The 19,115-nt window shown below is 35.7% G+C and overlaps 1 protein-coding gene across 1 annotated transcript in view; it reads left to right on the forward strand.

Moving 5' to 3' along the window:
* IPO11 (importin 11) overlaps positions 1-19,115 on the forward strand; it is a 215,564-nt gene that overhangs the window by 171,655 nt on the left and 24,794 nt on the right. Inside the window, exons 28-29 of the mRNA XM_029217487.1 lie at positions 9,366-9,461; positions 16,793-16,877. Of these exons, the coding sequence (XP_029073320.1) occupies positions 9,366-9,461; positions 16,793-16,877 (181 nt within the window). The remainder of the gene's footprint in view (positions 1-9,365; positions 9,462-16,792; positions 16,878-19,115) is intronic.

Consider the following 19,115-nt stretch of genomic DNA (forward strand, 5'->3'; position numbering starts at 1 on the left):
TTCCTTTTTCTTTTAGTAAACTGCTGTTCTTTGCTTAATATTGTTAATATAAGCAGAAAAGTATAATTTACAGAATATTTTATTTGATTGTGGCTTTTAGTGCTTAAAAACTTATTTTCTTAAATTACCTTAACTTCATTGACCCTCTGACTTAGGATTTAATGATGTGAGTGGGTTCAGATATTATTACGTGCAGTGTACAAATAGTATAATTGTTGTCTGGTTAGAGCAGAGAAAATTTTAAAGTAACTGAAGTTCTGATTTCTTTCTTTCTTGGGCTTGCTACTGTGAAAAACTTAAATCATCAATTTTCAATTATAAAACTGTTCAGAAAAAGTAACTGAAAATTTGGTGTTTCTGCATTCCTGTCCAAGTCCCAAGGGAATGAAGATGTGATGTAAATGTGTAAATCCATCACTTACAGAGAAGCTATTTAAGGCACAGGCTCTATGATGATGGATCAGTTAATCTAAAAACTGGAAGTGTAAAATGCTTACTAGAAAAATACTAATAAAAATTGGATAAGTGGAAAGAGACTAGAGTCCTGTTCACATTTAACTTAATATTTATTGTTTAGGCTAACCAAATGAATATTAGAATATTTCTTGTATTTGTGCCTTTGGGATTAAAAATTTTGCACTATCTTTCTAGGGGCATTTTGTTTTCTGAACACCTGTGGTTGGGTTCATAGTGATACAAAAGGACAGAAATAATTTTAAGCAAGCGTGATTTTTTAAGTTGGGTGAAAAACACAAAGATGGATTTGTTTTTCTTTAGTACGTAGTTTTCAAAAGCAAGAAAAAATCACTCTGTGTGAAGTTTCTGCAATTCACATATTCTGCAGATACTGTTACACACCCAGAAAATGTCATACCTTTAGGAAATACTAAGTCAAGATTAAGAGCTGTAGTTTTACTCACGTGCATTTAACTGAAAAAGAAAAGTTTACTAAAAAGTATGTGGAATTGTTTTAAATGATCAGATGGTCTTTACCCACTGAGTAAAATTTTTAATGCTCTCACCTACTTATTTATTGTTTGTGTCTGTATATATATAGAACATCAATTACACATACTTGAAGAACAAAACAAGCAGATGTTTAAAAAGGCCGGTCTTCTTTCTGTCGCTTAGTTGTACCTCTGGTCTGCGCAAATAAATTAATGTATCAACCAAGTATGTAAAATAAGAAAAGGAAAAGTGTGATAGGTAAAAAGGAAGATTACTAATACTTCTTGCCCTTTAGTTTTACTTTTATTCTCTCCTTTCATCCTTGATGGTAAACTTTCCTTGAATTTTCTAAGACGAATGTTTCAGATGTAGATTCCAACACAGCCACCTTCTGTTCTATTTTCTGCCTAATGTCAGGTGTAGACTAATCAATTGTAATATGTTATATACAGCTTAGTTACCTATACTTGTAATTTTAAAAAGAAATAAGTAAAAATAATATTGTTTAAAAAAAACAAGGGAGGGCAATTTTTGAGCTTTGGGGATCATAAATTCCTATGATTATTTATTGTGTGTTCACATGATGCATGTTACCCTAAGGGACATAAAGAAATAAACGTAACACATGGGCTCTGCTTCATGTTACTTACCATCTTAGGGAGAGCAGGCATGCAGGCATGAAAAATTAAAGGACATAAGAAGAAAGTAATAAAAAAGGTGCCACATGAGTGGCACGCCGAATGAGTAGTGCAGAGGTTTTATGCTATTGGAAATTCAAAGGACAGAGTGCTCAATTACAGTGAGGTAAAGAGTGGTCAAGGGAAGACTTTGTGAAGAAAATGTGAATTATACATTGAATAGAAAAAAGGAGGGAGAACATTGTGAGGAGCAGGAAGGGAGTAAGCAGAGTTATTGGAGTCAGGAACTTCTGTATTCAGGAGGTGATGACTTAATGCCTGAGAGCAGTGAAAGGAAGAATAGTTCAATACCACTTTGGAAAGGTGGTTTTAGTAGAGCTTGCTGAGGTTCTCGATAGGCCTTGAAAGTTCTTAAATTAAGGAGAAAGAAAAGAAGGCACCCATTTGCCTCCTTGAAGCCCTCAATAATAAGGGAATGAATAGAATCAGTTAGGTCTCATTTAGCATTGTGAAATGAAAATAAGTTTATATCAAATTTGGGATTCCTTTAGGAGAAGCATCTATCCTAATGCAATAAATAAAAGATAAGTTAACTTGAAAATTCTAAGATCTCAAGTGGTGGTAGAATGATCCAGTCTCTAGAGGCCAGTGATGAGGATTAGAGAATAGTAATTTGCCAGTGCTTCATGAGCACCATCCAGACGACAGGATGCTCTGACTTAAGCCAGTATATACTGGGTCGGCCAAAAGGTTCGTTCAGTTTTTTCCGTAAGATAGCGCTTAGTTAAGTCTTTAACTTCATTTGAAACAATTTTGTTAAATTGTATTCTGACAGCTGTCATATCAGCGTGCATTTAAAAAAAGCATCAAAATTGGTGAATTTTTGTAGCCATTTTAATATTGAAGATGGAAGAAAAACAACATTTTCGGCATATTATGCTGTATTATTTCAAGAAAGGTTAAAAACTCAGCTGAAACAAAAAAAACGATTTGTGCAGTGTATAGAGAAGGTGCTGTGACTGACTGAATGTGTCGAAAGTGGTTTGCAAAGTTTCGTGCTGGAGATTTCTCGCTGGACGATGCTCCATGGTCAGGTAGACCAGTTGAAGTTGATAGTGATCAAATCAAGACATTAATTGAGAACAATCAACGTTATACCACACAGGAGATAGCCGACATACTCAAAATATCCAAATCAAGCACTGAAAATCATTTGTACCAGCTTGGTTATATGAATCGCTTTGACGTTTGGGTTCCAAGCAAAAAAAACCTTTTGACTGTTTTTCCATATGCGATTCTCTACTTAAACATAATGAAAAAGTTCCGTCTTTAAAACAAATTTTGACAGGTGGCGAAAAGTGGATACTGTACAATAATGTGGAATGGAAGAGATCGTGGGGCAAGTGAAATGAACCACCACCAACCACACCAAAGGCCAGTCTTCATCCAAAGAAGGTGATGTTGTGTATATGGTGAAATTGGGAGTCCTCTAATTTGGGCTCCTTCTGGAAAACCAAACAATTCCAACAAGTACTGCTCCTAATTAGACCAACTGAAAGCAGCAGTCGATGAAAAGCATCCGAATTAGTCAACAGAAAACGCATAATCTTCCATCAGGAAAACGCAAGACTGCGTGTTTCTTTGATGACCAGGCAGAAACTGTTACAGTTTGGCTGGGAAGTTCTGATTCATCCATCTTATTCACCAGACATTGCACTTTCAGATTTCCATTTATTTCAGTCTTTACAAAATCCTCTTGATGGAAAAAATTTCAATTTCTCTGGAAGACTGTAAAAGGCACCTGGAACAGTTCTTTGCTCACAAAGATAAAAAGTTTTGGGAAGATGGAATTATGAAGTTACCTGAAAACTGGCAGAAGGTAGTGGAACAAAACAGTGAATATGTTGTTCCATAAAGTTCTTGGTGAAAATGAACAATGCGTCTTTTATTTTTACTTAAAACCTGAAGGAACTTTTTGGCCAACCCAGTAAGTCAGAAACCTGTAAAATTGAGAAAGTCAGTTATTCAGGATATCATAACCTGATTTAAAACAAAAAAGGAACATCTCTTTTGTTGCTTCATTTCTTTGTCCTTTAGTTTCTAAGTTCCCTGAGGTGGCCATCTTTTTTATCCCCAGGGCTTATCAGGATGTCTAACATGTTTTGTGAGCTCATAAAATGTCGACTAAAGTGAATGAACTTGACCATGGTGACCTATATACCAGGAAGAATTGGCCTAGGTAATGTGACCACTTACTCTAATCACTTCTTTCTTCGTGAGTTAATTGGTATCCTGGTATAAATCCACCTCTTATTAATACTCAGTAAGCCAGCCTTCTGAAGTCTGCTCATGGGAGTATACCAAGATAAACTTCTGGCTGGAATAATCAGTAATCAGTGTTTTGTTTTTTCTTTAAGCTCCTGAATGTTGTTTTTTCTACCGTGCTGTAGAAAACTGCAGGTTCCATATCCATGGATACAGAGGGCCTACCGTACTACACCATTTTATAGTATAAGGGACTTGAGCATCCATAGTTATCGAGGGACCATTGTATAACCTAGCATGGAGTTTGGCTGTCTCTTTCAGGGATACTAGATTGCCGTGCCCTAGTTAATGTGAACTGCCACTTCGTGGTAAGCACTGACTTTGGAGAATTAAGAGTTGAGTGAGATTTAAAATTACATGGTTTTCTCTGGCTACCTTTACTTCTCCCACATTATACGAGACACCAGATTTGAATGGATATACACAAGAAGACTACTATTAGGAGATGATACACTGAGAATTCTAATAAAGTATTACTCGTAACTCCAGTATGTAATACATATAAAAGAAAAAAACTGAGCTTTTTTCATAAAAAAACAAAAACAGTATAATACCTAGTTCCTGGCTTGTTGTATTTAAAGAAATAATGTATATAAGATTATCAAAGTACAATGACTTTTCTCCTTCCCTTTGTTCCTCCAAACCTATTGCTATTTCATTCCTGGTTTCCAGCTCTCTTTTGATTGTTTCCATTTTAGATGTCTAATTACATTTTAAAGCATGTAATTCAGAAAGATTGTATATTACAAAAAACAAGATTTATTCTTAATTTATAAAGTACAGGGTTGAGAGTATTGTGTGGATAAAAAGGGAAACATGCTTAATATTCAAAAAGAATCAAAGAATACTGTATAAAAATTTTATTTTAAAGGCTTCTTCTTAAATGTAACATTTACACATTTTTGTAATACTTTAAAAAGGAGGAAAAGAATTTGTAACTTCTTAATGCTTGTTTTCTTTAAACATCTATATACAAGGAAAGTACAAGCCTCTTTTAGGTTTTTGTTACCTGTATTATTTTGGGGTACTTTTCCCAAACTGCTTAATGAGTGGTAATTGAGTTGCATCCTTCTGAGTGCTTTTTGAAATTGAATACTCTGAAGATAATTTTTGTTTAACTTCTCCTTTTATTGATCCCAAAATGTGGCGTAGAATCTCCTTTTCCACTCTTTTTCTTCAGTCCATCTCCTTTTCTAGAGTCAACTCTTTTCATTCAAAGCCAGATTACATACCTTTCTACTCTGTGCCATAGTCATTTTCCCCTTTTCTGAACTTGAAGTCCAAGCCTCACCCGCTCTGGCACTTACTAAGTACCCCAGGGTAAGCATGGTTTCCCCCGTCTACTGGAATTAATCCCCCCTTTTCCCCCGCTTTCCCCCAGGCTAGATCTCTGCCTCTTGTGTCTTTTTCTGTGCAGTATGGGTGACATTTCAGTGAAAAAAATGACTGACTGAGGTTGCCTCACCTCCCTTCTTCACCCCTACAAGACAGTCATCTAAGCCTCTCACTTGGTAGAGCTAGAAATTCAGCTGGAGGCAGGGGAGGGAAGGAGTGTGAATCACAGTGATCACATGACTGACTTCTCCTCCAAGCCTGAATAAGCATGGGCCAGGACAATAGTCTTTCTTCCTGACTAGCATGTGCAGGTAGAGCCGAGGTTGGACCTATATATTCTGGCCTGTGTCCAGTCTGCTTCTGTGAGTATCCTTATCTCTTCTTTAGTTTGATTTTAACACTCATTTTTGTCAATCATTCACTAATACTGTCTTCTGGCTTTCTGTAAACCTCAGGCTCCTGAACCTGTTAGATTTCTCTCAGAACTTTTCAAGCTTCATTCTGGTTCTAGCAGTGTCATCTAAATAATCCGATCATTTATGAGAAAGGGGTGAAGTTACTGCCTTTGGCAAGAATTGTGCAGTCAAAAGTTTACCTTATCCATGCTGCAGTTTATCACAATCTGTTCTGAGCCTTCAAGGCTCATTCTGTAAATGTTCATCTCTGAATTGAGGCCCAGTGCTGTAGCACTGTATCATTTTCTAATTATGGCAAAGATATAACTTCTTACCATCTCCTCAGAAACATGTGTGACCATGCTGGTAGCCCCAGCATTGATCAATATGATAATTTGAAGTAAAACATGTAAACAAATGAGCTGGTTGTCAAATTATACCTTTTTTAAATCTCTCTCTCCCCTATACTGCCTTATAATTAACATTCACATACATAGTAGAACATGGTCACACGTGGGTTGTCAGATACCTGTTAGGAAAATTCATAATCATTTTGAGAAAATACACAGTACTCAGAAATTCCATTGATTTCTTGGGAAATTTCTAGCCCTAGAAGGTGTGGGGTTGATCTTGGAGGTGATCTGAGCAGAGAAGGCAGCTGCCTGAGTGGATTGTCCCTAAATAATATTGACATAAAGGCCTGGTAAAGAGCCTTGGAAGCTATAGAATACAGGGCTTTTGTCTTTTTCAACTAATTGAAATCAGTTGTTGATAGCTATCCAGAATGCTGCTCTGTTAAAAAGGAATGTCAGGCCCTGCCTGCCTTAGCTTGCTATGGTGGATTAGTGGTGAATTAACTCTGCAGTGGGAAGGGAAAATGGCTGTATTCCTTGCCATGTATCTGCCATCCCCGAGTCCAATCTTCACTTTACAGACAAGAAGACCAACACCTAGAGAAATGACAGAGAGTGGCTGAACTTTTAGTGCACAATCTTGGTTTCTAATGCTTTTTAAAAATCATTTACTTTAATATGGCTTTTAAAAATTTGACATATAGGTAATTTACAGTGTTTCAGCTAAACAGCAAAGTGATTCAGTTATATATATATACACACACATATATATATTCTTTTTCAGATTCTTTTCCATTATAGGTTATTACAAGATATTGAATATAGTTCCCTGTGCTGTACAGTAGGTCCTTGTTGTTTATCTATTTTATATATAGTCATGTGTATCTGTTAATCCCAAATCCCTAATTTATCCTTACCCCCCTTTCCCCTTTGGTACCCATAAGTTTGCTTTCTATGTCTGTGAGTCTATTTCTGTTCTGTAAATAAGTTCCTTTGTATCATTTTTTTAGATTCCACATATTAAGTGATATCATGTAATATTTGTCTTTCTCTGTTTACCCTACTTCACATAGTATGACAGTCTCCAGGTCCATCCATGTTGCTGCAAGTAGCATTATTTCATCCTTTTTATGGCTAAGTAATATTCCATTGTATATGTATGTACCACATCTTCTTTATCCATTCATCTGCAGATGAACATTTAGGTTGTTTCTGTGTCTTGGCTCTTGTGAATAATGTTGCTCTGAACATTAGGGTGCACATATGTTTTTGGATCAGAGTTTTCATCTTTTCTGGATATATGCCCAGGAGTGGGAATCCTGGGTCATATGGTAACTCTGTTTTTAGTTTTTTAAGGAACCTCCATACTGCTCTCCATAGTGGTTGTACCAACTTACATTCCCACCAACAGTGTAGGAGGGTTCCCTTTTCTCCACACCCCCTCCAGCATTTATTGTTTGTAGCTTTTTTGATGATGGCCATTCTGACTGATATGAGGTGACACCTCCTTGTAGTTTTGATTTGTATTTCTCTAATAATGACGATGTCGAGCAGCTTTTGATGTGCCTGTTGGCTCCAATACCTTTTTCTAAGGTGTTTCTCGCTAAACCAGATAAGGCAGATTGTATGTGTGTTTCTTTCCTGAGAGATTTTAAAAATTCTTATGCGAAGGATATATAATGATATCAAAAATATATACTCTTGCAATAGGTTGTTACATACACATTAAAATGCAACGGAATGATAACAACTATTGGTTGTTTTGCCCATCTGGTGATTTAGTTCTCTAAAACCTGATCACACTTGAAAGTACATACAGAAGGTTTTGACTTTACAAAGGTGAGAACATGACCCAAACTGTGTTGACTTTGGGAACTACTTTTAGTGAACATTTTAAAACTTAATTATGCATGTTAATGCAGTATGAGAAACACAGTATGTCCCTTGCAGGAATGATACTATTAGTTCCCTGGAGATGAGTTATACTTTATTCAGTTATTTTTAGCATAATTTTGTGTGCCAGTAAATGGTCATATACTTCTACTTTTTAAAAGTTAGGCTTATTAAGGTATAGTTCACATACAGTAAAACCTCTTTTAAGCATACAGTTCTGGCAAATGTACACAGTGTATAACACTTCCACACTCAAGATACAGAACATAACCATCACCCCCAAAAGTTCCCTCGTGTCCCTTTGCCTGGCAACCACTGATTAAATAATTTTGCCTTTCCAGAAAGTCACATAAATGGAGTCATACGGTATATAGCCTTTCAAATCTTTTATTTTTCTCAGTGTAATGTTTTTGGGATTTATTCAAGTTGTTGCAGGTATCTGTAGTTTGTTCCCTTTTATTGCTGATTATTCCATTGGATAAATGTCCCCCAGTTTATCCATTTGTTAGTTGGTAGACACTAGGATCTTTGCAGTTTTGGATTATGAGTAAAAGTACCATAAATATTTACATACAGATCTGCGAATACTTGTTTTGGTCTTGGGTAAATACCCAGGAATGCGATTGCTTAGTTGTGTGGAGTGTTAACTTATAAACTGCCAATGTGTTTTCCAAAATGGATGTGTCATTTTTTATTCTTACTGGCAACATATGAGAGGTCCTGTTGTTTTTCACCCTTGCCAGCACTTGGTATTGTCAGTCTTCTTAATTTTACTTATTAAAATCTCATTACAGGGAATTCCCTGGCAGTCCAGTGGTTAGGACTCGGCACTTTCACTGCAAGGACCCGGGTTCAATCCCTGGTCGGGGAACCAAGATCCCGAGCAAGCCGAATGGTGCGGCCAAAAAAAAAAAATTTCGTTACAGTTTTAATTTGCATTTCTCTGATGACGAATGATGTTGAGCATTTTTTCAAGTGCTCATATGCTATCTGTATTATCTTCTTTGGTGAAGTATCTGTTCAAATTTTTGTCCATTTTTAAATTGAGTTATTTGTCATCTGAGTTTTCAGCGCCAAGTTCTTCATCAGATTTATGTTTTACAGATATTTTTTCCCAGTCTATCGCTTGTCTTTTTCCTCAGGAGTAGAGACTTTTGATATTCAAAATTTTGTACCTGTATTCTTTTAGTTATGACATTAACACAAGACTATTATAATAAATTAAATAATATTAAAGCATCTCTTTCCCATCTGATCTACCCACCTAAGTATTTAAGCATACTGGTAATCTAGTGAAAGAAAATTTTACTGTAATATGCAAAGTACAGTTTCTGCTTTAAGAAATATATTTTGAAAGTTTCTTTTGTACTTTCAGACTAAAATTTCTCTTCATGTTCAAGAGGATAATTGAGGGGGAAAAAAAGAATTACCTGTTGAAATACTTCATTTTAACCTATTTTGCTCTTCTTTTATTCTAGTGTTATCCAAGATAAATTCTGTGGGATTATAAACATCTCAGTGGAGGGCCTACATGATGTCATGACAGAAGATCCTGAAACGGGAACTTATAAAGAGTAGGTGGATCATTTAATTAATTGCACTTGGACTTGGAGAGTAATTAATTATATCCTGCATTATTTTTGTTTACTATAACCATATAAGTTGCCATGGTATGGCAACTTTTAAATTTTGTCTTTATAAAAGAAAAATATTTTTGTTACTTTACTTATAATATTGTTGGATCTTGAGATAAGCTTAGTTTTGTTATAGTGAAATTCTCAATGGGACTTCTTTGGTCTAATCATCATTTTATGATTTGACATTAGGTTTTTAAAAAAATCCCAAGTGTATTTTAACATATAAATTCCTCTTTTAAGATACCTTGAATAGTATGTTCTTTTTTTCCACTAACAATGTTCCCCTGCCCTTCAGGTGAGTTATGGAGAGAGGGGAATGGATTAGCATCTTATATTTGTATTTGACTGGTTGAAGCGTCACTGGCACCTTTAAGATATTAGAGGGTCATATGGTACTTGACTAGTTCCAAGAGAGTGTAGTTAAAATTACAGTTGATTATTGAACAACGTGGGGGTTAGGGACGCCAACCCTCTGCACAGTTGAAACTCCACGTATAACTTTACAGTTGACCCTCTCTGTATCTGCGATTCCACATTTATGGATTCAATCAACCACAGATTGTGTAGTACTGTAATATGTGTAGCACTGTAATACGAATTTATTGAAAAAATCTACACATGTTCAAATCTGTGTTGCTCAAGGGTCAACCGTGTATTCTTCAGGAGATTAGTTAAAATTATGTTATCAGGAATGCTGATAATCTCACATTTATATAACTATTAATGTGAAAAAAAAATTTTATCACTATATCCTGTTATTTATAATAGTAGAATTATCATATCTTTCTTAATATTGCTATTTAAAGCATGTTTCATATAATGATAAGCAAGGCTTCATGAGATTCCATACTGCTTGACTTCTCAATAATGTACTTAGCCCATTTTCCTTGCTTTTTATAAAACCACCTATAGCAAATGGGAAAGATTGCCATTCGAATCATACTTTCTTGAAAAATATGGAAAGTAGATATATGTAGTTGAATCTTATTAAACATGTATGAACAAAATGTTTCTGGCGTGTAACTTAGCTTTCAGGAACATAGGAGTTCAGATGACGTGGAAACCTCAGACTTTTGTGATTACAAACCCAAAATAACAAACCATTTTATGTGTGTAGGCAGTTTTTAAAAAGTTAATGTAGAGGGCTTCCCTGGTGGTGCAGTGGTTGAGAGTCCACCTGCCGATGCAGGGGACACGGGTTCGTGCCCCGGTCCGGGAAGATCCCACATGCCGCAGAGCGGCTAGGCCTATGAGCCATGGCCGCCGAGTCTGCGCGTCCGGAGCCTGTGCTCCACAACGGGAGAAGCCACAACAGTGAGAGGCCCGCATACTGCAAAAAAAAAAAAAAAAAAAAAGTTAATGTAGGGATTATGGCACATGACTATAAATATTGTGTTTACATATATAATATGTGACAAAGTTTACAACTGTTTGTGAAATATTTAGGATATATTCAAATGTTCCCTGTCTTCTTTGGAGTATATAATTTAGTTAGGGGGAGGGCGTGTATAATAATAGCACCATGAAAACACTAGTAATGTGTAAAGACAATGATACATGTTTTGAACAAAGCACACAAAAGAGTAGAATTCCAGATTGTGCTTTAATAGAATGTCAGAGAAAGAAATGGCATAGTGTGTTAACTGGAAGCGCTGAGAGTCAGGAAGTTGTTAGAAATAAAGTTTAGAAATTACCTAGTGTAGTTTCATTATTTAAAAGATAGGTTACAGAAGCTCAGAAATAAAGTTTAGAAATTATCTAGTGTAGTTTCATTATTTAAAAGATAGGTTACAGAAGCTCAGAAATAAAGTTTAGAAATTATCTAGTGTAGTTTCATTATTTAAAAGATAGGTTACAGAAGCTCAGAAAAGTGCAGTGACACAGCAAATTAGTGGAAGAGTCAAGACTAGAACCAAGGTCTTTTGGCTCTATATGCCACACTCAGCCATGAGGGAAGTTTTGGTTTGTAAAAGGAAAATGTTGGATGTAAGCACAACAAACTGACTGGGAGACCATTATCTGGTCTCCCAGATCTGGGAGGTGCATATATCTGTTTGAATTAGTGTTTTTCTTCAGATAAATACCCAAAAGTGGAATTGCTGATTTATGTAGTAGTCCTGATTTTTGGAGGAGCCTCCATACTATTTTCCATAGTAGCTGCAGCAATTTACATTTCTACCAGTAATACACAAGGGTTCCCTTTTCTCCATAATCCTCGCCAGCATTTGTTATTTCTTGACTTTTTGAGGATAGCCATTCTAACAGGTGTGAGGTGATATCTCATTGTGTTTTTGATTTCCATCTCCCTAATGATTGGTGATGTTGAGACCTTTCATATGTCTTTTGGCCATCTGTATGTCTTATTTGGAAAAATGTCTGTGCAGATTCTCTGCCTGTTTTTTAATCAGATTGTTTGATTTTTTTGGTATTGAATTGAATTAGATTTTTATGTATTTTGGATATTAGCCCCTTATCAAATACATGATTTACAAATATTTTCTCTCATTCAGTAAGTTGCCTTTTCATTTTTTTGAATGATTTCCTTTTGGTTTAATGTAGTCCCACTTGTTTGTTTTTGTTGCCTTTGCTTTTGGAGCAGATCCAAAAAATCATCACCGAGACCAATGTCAAGGAGCTAACCACTTATGTTTTCTTCTAGGAGTTTTATTGTTTCAGGCCTTATGTTCAAGTCTTTGGTTCCTTTTGAGTTAATTTTTGTGTATGGTCTAGTTTCATCTTTTTGTGTGAGTTTCTTTATGTTTGTATTTTAGTTAGTAGAGTTCTTATTTTATTAAACCAGGAAAATATATTAATGACACCTGTAATTTGCTTTCTGCTTGTCTTTGGTTAGAGTGGCTTCCCTTTTTTTCCTTAAATTATGCATTGTTTTTAGGCACAAAGGGAGATGAGATTGACAACCTATTGCCAAAATTAGGGAAGTAATAAGGAAGAAAGGATTTAGCCAGCATTTCAGGAAGCTTAGAGGCACTAAAATTTATTTGAAAAAGACTCATAAATTGTGTTTTTTATAGTTAGAGAGTATAAAACATATCAGCCATCAAGGATATAGCTTTTTTTTTTTAAACAAAAATAAAATTTAGGCTTATATAAGCATCTTTCTCCCTTCACTTGATGCATTAACCCACCAGATAGCTCTTCAAAATGGAATAGAGGATATCAGAAGAAGCCTTGGTTCCTTGACTCTAAATTATCCCCTGTATATTATCCTAACTTATGTTGGTCTCAGTGACCTCCTTGGCGTCTCTCTCTCTCCAATTTTACCCTTTTGATCCATTCTGCTCCATGTCTTAAAATTAAAAGCCCAGTTTCTTATAAAGTTGATGGGGCACTATTCTTTGCTGAACCTCAGTTTACATTATTAGCCTTGTCTCTTCCTCCCTAGATTCTACCTTCTTCCCCAAATGTGCCACTTTTATATACATGGCTTGACTCAACATTTCTTCTTCTTGGCATGTCACACCCTTAGCTTTGCCCTTCTTCGCAAATACCTACCTCTAAGATTCCTTTCCATGCTCTCAGGAAGAATTCATCGCATCCTTCTCTGTTCCTTTGTGGCACTTTGTCTATACTGCTAATATACAACCTTTAGTTAGTTGCTTGTTTTCAGTCTAGAGGATTTGAGGCAGTGAATAAGAAAAGCTCATGCTCATTATGACTGAAAACTATTAACACAGGATTGAAGGAATTTAAACAAGGTTGAATGGCGAAACATGTGGCATCTAGATGTAAAACAGCCCTGATCTTGCTAACTACCAGGGCAAAGAGATACATTAGGAATTACCTCGTTCCTATTTTCATGTAGAGGGAAGTAGGTGTATCAAGAGAGGGAGACTGTTTCTTGGCCTGAGCCCAGAAATGAATTTTTGATAAGATATTTATTTAAAGGACTGTAAAAGGATTTTCAGCTGCAAGTAAGAGAAACCCTGAGTCAGCTGTCTTTAACAGTAAAAAAATTTGTTACCCCTTACAACAAAACAACTGCAGGTAAGAGGCTCTAGGATTAGCTACTTGTGACCTCACAGTATCTTTAAAGACCAGGTTCTTTCTATTCTACTCCATCCCCTCAACACATTAACTTCATATGCAGGCTACTTTCTCTAATCATCAGAAAGTACTTCTAGGCATTACAGTTCATGACAATGCCAGTGCCAACCAAGTAATCTTCTTTTTCCTTATGTCTTTTTAACATCATAGGACACTTTTCTAGAAGGCATTTCATCAGACTTCCCTTCATGTCTAATTGGCTAGAATTTCTTAAACACGCTCCTGTTGAAAGCAGTCATTAACTAAAGGAATAGGATTGCCATGATTGCTTACTGAGCCACTGGCACCTGGGGCTCAGATCACCTTTTTCTGAAGCATATGGTGACATGGAAGAGGAGGGTAACCGACAAGTTCAGGGCTCTTTTAGGAAGGAGGGCGATTATGTAGGCAACCTAAGTGTCCACTGCAGAGACCAATGGAATAATGTCAGTTCTAGTTTTATTATAACCTTAAGAAATGGGTTTGGGGCTTCCCTGGTGGCGCAGTGGTTGAGAGTCCGCCTGCCGATGCAGGGGACACGGTTTCATGCCTCGGCCTGGGAGGATCCCACATGCCGCGGAGCGGTTGGGCCTGTGAGCCATGGCCGCTGAGCCTCCGTGTCCGGAGCCTGTGCTCCGCAATGGGAGAGGCCACAACAGTGAGAGGCCCGCGTACCGCAAAAAAAAAAGAAGTGGGTTTGTATAGATTAAATGAAAGGTGTACCTTTAAACCAGAAATAATTTAAAAGATTTCATGTTGCATGCTAACACTGTTGGTTGTGTTTGGCTGGTTGGAGTTTCTTGTTGGGAAAGATTCCGAGTTAGCAGACTAGAGTGCCTGGATGTATTCAGTGGATGAGAGTAGGATGTGAGGGGTGGCTGCCTATGCTCACATGTTAATTGTCCCTATTTTAAACTGTTGTTATTATTATTTTATTACTATTACTACATTCACAGCGCACACATTTTAGCTTACTAGAATTCTATTAATTCTCACCATGCTTTTTATGTAAAACATGATTCCCTATCTTTAATCTTTGTCAACAAAATGAGATTTGACATCTATTTATATATGTATGTATGTATGTATTTATTTATTTATTTATGGATTTTGTCGGGTCTTAGTTGCAGCACGGGAGTGCTTCATTGCGGCACGTGGGCTCCTCTCTCGTTGTGGTGCCTGGGCTCCAGAGCACGCAGCTCAGTAGTTGTGGTGCACGGGCTCTCTAGTTGTGGCACACGGGCACTCGGGCTTCGTTGGATCTTACTACCCCGACCAGGGATCGAACCCACGTCCCCTGCCTTGGAAGGCAGGTTCTTAATCATTGGACCACCAGGGAAGTCCCCAAGATTTGACTTTTAATTGGAGATTTTCTTGCAGTAGAGAATTTCAGCTTTGGGCTTTTCAGTTCAATTTTTTTTGTTGTTTTTCTCCACTTTCTACCTTTCAGAGACCCAAATGAATGCAGTTTGCAGAATTGCAAAGTAAAAATATCCTGCTCTTTGGGGAAAAAGTGTGTATATTTATATCCAGAATATACTTTATTATTAGTGTGATAAATCTTTTAACTTAGGGAAGGAAGAACAGAGGGTTTTTTACTATACAGTAAGTTGACAGATTTTGGGATGTAGTGAAAGGATTTGATGCAGTACAAAGCATACTTCCATGGAGATCCAGATCTATTGCAGTTAAAATTCAAGTCTGCAGCAGACTTAAAATAGCTTAAGTGAAGGAACTCCATCTTACTTCAGTTCTAAAATGCAAACTGGGATCTAGACTTTTTCTAAACATTTTACTTTATTAAATTAAATACCTTTTGGGTTGAGATAATAATGTCATAATTTTCCAACTTTGTGCCAGAGTTCCTTGGCCAGCTAGTTGTGCTGTATCATTTTATAGTTGACCTTGAACAACTCGGGGATTGGGGTACCCACCCTCTTTGAATTTGAAAACCCAAGTATACCTGATAGTTGGCCATCATACCCACAGTTCCTCTGGTTCCACGTCCTTGGATTCAACCAACGAGGGATCATGTAGTACTGTAGTATTTACTGTAGAAAAAAATCTGCGTATAACTGGACCCCTGCAGTTCAAACCCATGTTGTTGAAGAGTCAACTTGTATATCATGGTGAACGAAAGCATTGCAGTTCCAAGAGATTAAAGCCATGAAGTGAGTTAGCGATTGAGCTCTTGCTGTTTTTCAGGGCTTTGGATTTCCAGTTTAAGGTTCTTACTGTTTGATCCCACCAGGTGTACTGACTCATCAGAGACAGTTGTTCCAAAAATTATTTTTTTAATGGTGGGGGATTAAGGATAAAAGGACATTCATGTCCCCTGCAGGAGTGAACCTGATCAGGTTTCTGGTGTCAGCGCTTGTCTTTAACCCTGAATCAAAAGTTATTTACACGGCTGAGTTAGGACGTGTCCTTCTCCTGTACTTGCCACAAAACATAAGAGAAACCAAGCTTTCTTTGCCACAGTTTATTGGTTAAGAACCTATGACTCTGATAAATTACTGAATTCTATTCTAAATTAGGAACAGTGACATTTGTTCTATCAACTTGATTCATTAGACAATATTCATATCTTGTCTCCCTGGAACCAATGTTGACTGAATAGGAAGCTGTATTTCTATTATCTCTGCTAATGGTGAAGAGCAGTAGTGCAGATAATCAAAATAAAATGATTTATAACTGTCCTGCTGGTACAAGTGCTATCAGGGACAGGTTCCTCATTAGCATAGTAATGTAATTTGGAGCACAAAGTAGATTGTTACATAATTAATAATTAATGTTATAATGATGTTACTGTTTAAATTACTGTTACTATTATGAAACAAATAATTAGACATGAAGATTAGTGGAAAAGAAGTATTAATTTTAAGTGTTTGTAAGTATTTTTTTTAGTATCATTTTTTAGAAAGATATAAAAGGTATACCTTGCTTTGTCAAGTGATTTATGGTTCAAAAGTTGCCTATAAATAAATTTCTTACAATTTATTACCTAAATACTGAAGCAAAATGCTCTAAATTTTTTTTGGTGTGACCCTTTTAAAAGTGAGATATCTTTTCGTAATTAAACTTTTTAATTATACATCTAATTTATCTAGCTATTCCTCACATATTGGTACATAGAAGCATTATTGTTCTCAGTATTTTGAGGTTTGTTTTTAGTATATTATAGACTTTTTTATTTATTTAAAACATTTTTTTAAAAACTGCAGCTGTATGTTAATGTCTCATCTTGAAGAACCGAAAGTAACAGAAGATGAAGAGCCACCCACAGAACAGGATAAGAGGAAAAAGATGGTAAGTTACAAAAGTAGCTTCTAAAATCCGGGAAAACCATATATTGTCATTATATTCTGGAGGTTTCAAAATATGTGGTGGTCCATTCTTCCTTCCTTCCTTCCTTTCTTCCGTCCATCCATCTATCCATCCACCCATTCGCCTGACCCTGTTGCAGAATTAATGTAACATAACTGAGTTTTGAAATTTGGGGTATACTCCTAAAACAGATAAATTGCATTCATAGTACAGGAAGTTGAGTTTAACTTTTGATCTGAAATAATTCTTTCTTGTCTTAGCAGAGGGTTTACTCCTTTACTTACAGGAACCATGTGACCCTCAAACCTTATTTAAATTGTAATGCTAATTCTTCTGTTTTGAGAGTTATTGAAATTTCTTTATTCCCTATTTCATGGATCTTATAATGATTTTTTTCTGAAATACATTACAAGCCTTTATAAGAATACCTTTAAATTAACTGCTAAATTGTTTTGAAAACCATAACTCTCACTACAGGAGTCTGATAAGAAAAAGGAACCAAAAATAGGAAACATCTAAAATATCTTATCTCTAAAATTATTTATAATCATAAATTTTTAAATACTTTGACACGTGAATATAAAATAGTTACATAAATAAACTTTTTCTCCTTTTTTCTTGGAATCTGCTCTAGTCTCCTGACCTCACCAGTTATTAACGTCATTGTACTTTCTGTCCTCATTCGCAATTGAGAACAACAACACTCTCTACCTCAAAAATAGAATAAATAAATTAATATATAAAATGGTCATGAGATAGATAATGCTGAACACCTAATAATTACTTGGTAAGTGTTGGCTATCATTAGTCTACTCATGATATTCACTCCTTGAATTATCCCACATTAATCCTCAAGGGCTTCATCCTAGGTGTACAGCTAATACTGCATGGCTCTGACAGCCTTCTTTTAAACTGTGTTTGAGTTTAATCCATTTTACTTTGTTTTATTGCTAGATGTCATTTCCCTAGCACTAGTGTAGAGGAAAGGACAATATCCAAGAGTTCATAAAACCTGAATTCTAGTCCTGTTTGTGTTGTTAATTATGACCTTGAGGAAGTCACCTTGTCTCTTGAGAATCATTTCCTCATCTGAGAAATGAGGGGGAAATTGGATTAGCAAATTCCAAGGCCTATGAGCTAAAAAATTATTTGATTTTTTTTTTAAAGCTCTTAATACCATTCCTTTCTTTCCCCACTATCTGTGTCCTAGTGAAGTTTTCAATTGTGAATATATCTCTGGAAATATTTCTCCCATGAAATGAGACTGCTAAGCAGTATCCTAAATACATGCAAAATGTATTTTCTTCACTTAGAATAATGATAATCTTTTGGTAGAACATAACAATTTGTCTTTTCCCCTCTACTTTTTAAGCCTTGAATATATCATTGGTGTTATAGAAAAATACGATAACATTTTTCTTAATAATGTTCTGAACTTATAAATGAATAATAGGTATTCTGCTTCCTTTCAGATCAGCTTTTTGTATACTTAGTAACATGGTTAGTCTGGTAGATCTGCCCTTTGCAAATTGATCTACCCAGGTCTATTCTTCATTACATATAGAATCCTTAGTAGCATCATAGAGTAGTAATTTTAATTCTAACTTTATTTTGAAGGTAAGTGCAGTACTATCTCAGAGAGCAGTGTAAGAACATAGTTTTCGAAATAACCCTTAAAGTTCTTTGATTTAGTTTTGTGATCCTAAATTTTATTTGAGCACTCATTATTTTATCATTATTCTATTTTAGGTAGTATTGATTTATAGAAAAACTTTTATTGTTTAAAGTGGCTGATTTTATTTGAAATTAGTTGTCACAGTAGCTATTTGATGTAGATTTATATTGTCATCTCTATTAAGATTTCCAGTGCCTTAGCCATAAGGCTTTTAGTCTTATGCTGATAAATACCACAGTGTTTATGATTAATGCTGAGATTATGTATCTTAGCCTTGAATAAATATAATTGTGAATACAGTGCTAATTTTTCAGTAACTTTTCAGTAACAAACAAGATTAGTTTCACTGTATCTTCAGGGTTACAAGAATGAATTATGTACTTTCTTTCTGTAATTATATCATCATTCTTGTACTGTGATGTCTTTAACATTAGAAATTATTTGAGAATTATCTAAATGTGTCTTGGTTGTAGTTTCAAAGGGAAGTGTTTGCTGGTAGATGATTATGAATTATTCAAAAGAAAAACCAATCTAGCATCAAAGAG

The sequence above is a fragment of the Monodon monoceros genome, unplaced genomic scaffold, assembly GCF_005190385.1.
Source record: "Monodon monoceros isolate NGI ecotype Baffin Bay Population unplaced genomic scaffold, NGI_Narwhal_1 Super_Scaffold_12, whole genome shotgun sequence".
Lineage (NCBI taxonomy): Eukaryota > Metazoa > Chordata > Mammalia > Artiodactyla > Monodontidae > Monodon > Monodon monoceros.